Source organism: Gasterosteus aculeatus, chromosome 7 (genome assembly GCF_964276395.1).
Source record: "Gasterosteus aculeatus chromosome 7, fGasAcu3.hap1.1, whole genome shotgun sequence".
In the NCBI taxonomy this organism is placed as follows: Eukaryota; Metazoa; Chordata; class Actinopteri; order Perciformes; family Gasterosteidae; genus Gasterosteus; species Gasterosteus aculeatus.
Window position 1 is genome coordinate 11,571,557 of NC_135694.1, and position 5,192 is coordinate 11,576,748.

The window sequence follows — 5,192 nt, forward strand, 5'->3', positions numbered from 1 at the left end:
ACAATAATTACCTTGTCCGTTTTAAGGACCAAACTTGGACATAAACTTGTATTGCATATCATGTGTATACTAGATTGTTTTCAAATTGTAAAATGTATATATTTACTGAAGTAATAAAAATAAGTAACACATTTAAGTTGAATTCAGACAGATGATTATTATTAACAACGCATGCACACCAACGTGTGTGTGTGTGTGTGTGTGTGTGTATGTGTGTGTGTTCTGTCAAAGTGATAGTGAAACAGACAAAGGGCCCATTGGTGATTCAGGCTTCATCACAAACAATATAACCCTAAACTCCCAAGAAGTTGTGCCTATATACTTAATGTAATAGGTTTGTTTATTCTCTGGGTTCCATTATTGGCTTTATAAGGCTTATGATTTACAGACCACAGGCTTGGTTTTATGGGTCTTATGGAAACATGCAAACACGCCCATGGTCATAAAGATGATGATACTCTAGCTTATCACCTATTGCTCCACCTCCATACCCTCCATCCTCCAAACCATTATATATATATTCAAACAGTTCCTGTCTGTGACATCTGATGCATGAAGCTGATGTGTAATAGTCACCTTTTTGCAAAGAAGAGGACAATATCTTGTTTGGAGGAGCAGCCAAGATTTGTAGACATTTTTTCACCTTTTTGAACGACGTCCATCCGCAGCCATCATGTGTACAGGATCCTGTTCGAAGTTCGTCGCCATCCCGCTCTATGTCCTGGCCCCGGTGTCGATCATCTGCAACATCATGCTCTTCTTCCCTGGCTTTGAAACAAAGTATGCAGCCGAGGACAGGGATGGACTGCTGCGTATCACAGAGGAGGTGAAATACATGGGAGGCCTGATAGGAGGAGGAATCATGGTGAGTAGGCCGACATTCGATTCAATGATGTCCACGTGGCAACAATCCCATGAAGTTGTTCTTCCTAAACAACTTGGTTACAATTAAAAGCAAAATTCTTCTCCCAACTCCGTCTCCTAAAAATGATGTTATCTTAAAACTAAACTATGTTGAAAATCTACAATGAGTGTTCTCCCAGATTAAGTTTGTATCTTTAAATAAGTGGTTCATGGGAATTGAAACAAAAGGAAATGCTCACCAAACTTTTAGTAAAGTTCAGGAGAAGTTTCTGTTGAGGGTTGAATTAAACAAAGCCTGGGTGAAAATCTTCTGTTTGTTTCACATTGTTAAGAAATGTTATGTCACTAACAGACGTGACGTTGGATATAATAGGCGCTGCCAGCTTCCTTGTATGGGACCACCATTTTTAGGAGGGCACTCTGCATCGCGGGAAGTAGCGCTAGACCCTTTGTGTAATGTCTTCCGTGGCTTGCGAGAAGCTTTATCAAGCATGGAAAAATAAATCCCAGATGATGTCATAGTTATTTAGTCAAAGACATTTCCGCTTCGAAGGGGGAAACGATAACTGAAAAGCGTGTCACTTTACTTTTTTATTTTTTTATTGAGATGCGATTCTAGATTGAATTTATTTAAAGCCAGGCCAGCTCGCTCCAGTCCACTTTACACCAAGTCACCGTCTTCGCTCATTATGTATCTGTTTCTCTCTCCGCCTTTCCTCAGGTCCTTATTCCCGCCTTCCACATTCACCTGACCAGTGCTAAGAACTGCTGTGCCAACCGCTGTGGGGTAGGTACCGTCTGTAGCTGCTGTCCAACCAAGATGTATATGACCGATTGTCTATTTACGATACGTCTCATGTTATCATCATCACATTGATACAGTTGTAGCGGAGATATGTTTCCCAGTGAAGTGTGACAATCTTCTTTGAAAAACAAAGCTGTATTCTTAATTCTTTCATGCACAACGATGAAAGTCGGACTCTGAGGACCCCTAGTGGTCGTCAATAAAAGGCCCTGCTGCAGGTGCACGCTGCGGACACAAGGGGCGGTTACGGTGTCACTGACTCTCCTGTGTGTGCCTCCACACAGATGTTCCTGTCCATTGGTTTTGCAGCAGTTGGTGTGTTGGGGGCCGTGTACAGTCTGAGTGCTGCTGGCCTTGGCCTTTCTAACGGGCCAACGTGCTTGTGGAGCAACGGAGGAACCCCATTAGAGTGGGGCACGCCCTTCGCTGGCGGGTACAGCAAGCCTCCGTGGACCGAGATAAATATTTCATGAGAACTCAATCCATAATTAAATGTGACATTTTCCTCATTTACATTTCATTTAAATACTTTGCAGTAACGGTAGCTACCTGGCCAACAAGGACATGTGGAATTGGTGTAAAGAGCCAGAGAATGTGGTTGAATTCAACGTGGGTCTGTTCTCCACCCTGCTGGTGGCGGCGTGCGTGGAGCTCGTCCTCTGTCTCATCCAAATGGTTAACGGACTGTTTGGATGTATCTGTGGCACCTGCGGCAAGGAGGTGAGACCATAGACCACACAAAATAAAAAAGGGGGGTATTTTGACTAGTGCTGAAAGAACTCATTTAAAGATCTTGCTTCTTCGCTTTTCAATGTGATGCTTTTTAGTTTTTTTTGGCCCGGGAGCCATTTTGACATGGCAGCCTTTTTGCTCTTCGTAGCTACGACGGAGTGGTCCAAACACATGACCTTTCAATCCAACCAAATGTTGAAACAGCCGAGACGCGCATAGCTCTGTAAAGATCCCTAAAGGAATCCATATAAATGGATACAGCAACTGTAATAGGGATCACATCCACAACACCGTGGGCTAAATTGGTTTAGGTCACAGCGGTTGATTATCTTCAATGAATGAATCAATCTTCAATGGACAGCAATCCATAGATCAAACGCTCTGACCGAAAAACTAAAAAAGACAAATATCTGTCCGTTGCAGCAGTGTCATAAGACCGTCCAACTGCGACCTTCGATATGTTGGACAATCAAGAAGCATATGGTGTACTCCTGCACCTATTTAGAGCTGTTTGGGCACTAGATTAAGGACTGTTGATAGGACCATTGATAGACAGTTGTTCCTGGCCGGTTGCACCAAAAAGGACTTTAACAAGATTAGATACAAAGTATATTTTTGTGTCCTCCTACAAGCTTTAATGTAGATGAATATGACCACATGCATTTCTCTGCCTTCTCTCAACAGTAAGCTCAGCTACAACACACCATGACTTCTTGAAGAACAACTGACAAGAAAAACATCATCCCCGTCACCATGTTTATCATCATCGTCATAATCTGCTTGAGGGTGTTCAATAACGGTGCCCTGACGCTGTTTTTCTGTCCAAATCATATACGTTGTTTTCATTCTTCAAGAGGAATGACTGGGATGATCCATGAATTATTACTCCCTCGACTTTTTAATTGCCTCGATCTGTAGATGGTAAAAAAAATGGATGAAAGCTGTATTTGTAACTTAGTAGGTTTGAAAATATTTTGTAATAAAGCTCTGCACATACAATAAAAGAGGAGATAGCATGATGCTTTGGAAGGGGTCGGACCTAAATTAACTGTGTCTATTTGTATTGGTGATGTCCAGAATACAATTAACCACCATATCAGAAATACTCATCAAGATTCTCATCTAAACTCTGTTTTTGAGGTTTCTTAGGTACAATAGATGCTTCAAACTAATTCCACTGTTTTGAGGGTTATGCATCTACAGTACATTTTTGAGAGACTTGACAGTGCATTGGTTACTTTACAGATTTCAAGCCAAAATATATGGCCACCAAGATTCCACCAGCTACAGATTGCATAATATAACTGAAAAACATTTGCAATTTCATTGGATCCAGTATTTAATTTATCCGACATGAGTTGGATGTTGATTTACTACTCAACTTTTATTAAAACAGGAAATTTAATAAACCCAACTGCTAAAACCATGTAAATCAAACAAGCAATAACTTTTACATTATTTTTTCGATTTGTAGGCTTACTATTACTTACATATACAAATATTTTCCTTTTTAAATTCGAGTTTTTTAAAATGCTCCGAGCTCATCCGAGATATGTTGAGTCATTATTGCAGGGTTATTTGTCATGCTCCTAAAATAGTAAAATGTCAATCCACTTTGCTCTTCAACAACAACGTCGATAAAACGAAATTATCACAGCGGATAAAAAATACTGACCCCGACGTGATTTGAACACGCAACCTTCTGATCTGGAGTCAGACGCGCTACCGTTGCGCCACGAGGTCCGCGGTTTTCTGCTGGTAGAAAACGTATATAAAGGCATATAGATCCACTGCTACGGTTGATTTCTGTTTTAGTTGCGACCCGCCTTTTCCTTAATATAGATGTACGCTGTGGATTCATTTTATATTGCAATAACCTTGACATTTGAATTCATTACGATAGTTCTGTTGTGATGGGTTAGCCGCTAGAGGGCGCTCTATGACAAGACTTAATTGAAACATAAAATGATGGCAGTAACTCAGTAGTATTTATACCACTGAAGTAAAATATCCATTTGGCATAATGTAAAAAAGTAACGGCCACCTTACCCTAATAACTGGTTGTGCCCCCTCTTGGCAGCAACAACTACAATCAAGTTTTTGTGATAATCGGTGATAAGTCTTTCACATCACACTGGAGAAAGTTTGGGCTCCTCTTCTCAGCTGAGTTGTTTTAAGCCTCATTGGAAGGTTGGAGCCTGAACAGCTTGTTTATGGTCACAGCATCTCAATCGGGTTTAAGTCCAGACTTTGGCAAGGCCACTCCTAAACCTTCTTCTAGCTTCTTCTGAGCCATTCAGGGGAGGACCTGCTGGGGGGTTTTGGAGCATTGTCCTGCTGGAGAACCCAAGTGCTCTTAAGCTTGAGGTCACAAACTGATGCTTTCTGACAAACACCCTTTCCAAGATGGCGCCGTTGATGGCCGCCACGGTGCTTCAGTGCGCTTCGTTTTTTGTTGTTTTTGTTGTTAATTACGTTTGCCGTTTCCTGGGCACCATCATCACCCAGGACCTCAAGTGGGAGCTGAACATCAGCTCTATCACCAAGAAGGCTCAGCAGAGGTTGTTCTTCCTGAGGCAGCTGAAGAAATTCAACCTGCCAAAGATGATGATGGTCCACTTCTACACGGCCATCATCGAGTCCATCCTCTGCTCCTCCATCACCGTCTGGTACGCTGCAGCCACAGCCAAGGACAAGGGCAGGCTGCAGCGTGTCATCCGCTCTGCAGAGAGGGTGATCGGCTGCAATCTGCCGTCCCTGCAGGACTTGTTCGCTTCCAGGTCTCTGAAGC

At 42.2% G+C, this 5,192-nt stretch overlaps 1 protein-coding gene and 1 non-coding gene across 2 annotated transcripts; one reads left to right on the top strand and one right to left on the bottom strand.

The window, feature by feature from the left end:
* The first annotated feature begins 358 nt into the window (after positions 1-358).
* tm4sf21b (transmembrane 4 L six family member 21b) lies at positions 359-3,420 on the top strand. Its single transcript, XM_040183256.2, has 5 exons — positions 359-865; positions 1,586-1,651; positions 1,954-2,102; positions 2,206-2,389; positions 3,086-3,420. The coding sequence occupies exons 1-5, from the start codon at positions 674-676 to the stop codon at positions 3,086-3,088; spliced, it is 594 nt and encodes a 197-aa protein (XP_040039190.2). The 5' UTR covers positions 359-673; the 3' UTR covers positions 3,089-3,420.
* Positions 3,421-4,072: 652 nt separating this feature from the next.
* On the bottom strand, positions 4,073-4,144 carry trnaw-cca (transfer RNA tryptophan (anticodon CCA)). The gene has a single exon. It is a non-coding gene; the product is annotated as a tRNA-Trp (tRNA).
* Positions 4,145-5,192: the final 1,048 nt, after the last annotated feature.

Bases quoted from the DNA above. Each gene is read 5' to 3' on its own strand.
- tm4sf21b (XM_040183256.2), top strand. From the start codon at position 674: ATGTGTACAGGATCCTGTTCGAAGTTCGTCGCCATCCCGCTCTATGTC. The intron at 866-1,585 runs GTGAGTAGGCCG...GCCTTTCCTCAG, and splicing joins TGATAGGAGGAGGAATCATG to GTCCTTATTCCCGCCTTCCA. The intron at 1,652-1,953 runs GTAGGTACCGTC...GCCTCCACACAG, and splicing joins GCTGTGCCAACCGCTGTGGG to ATGTTCCTGTCCATTGGTTT.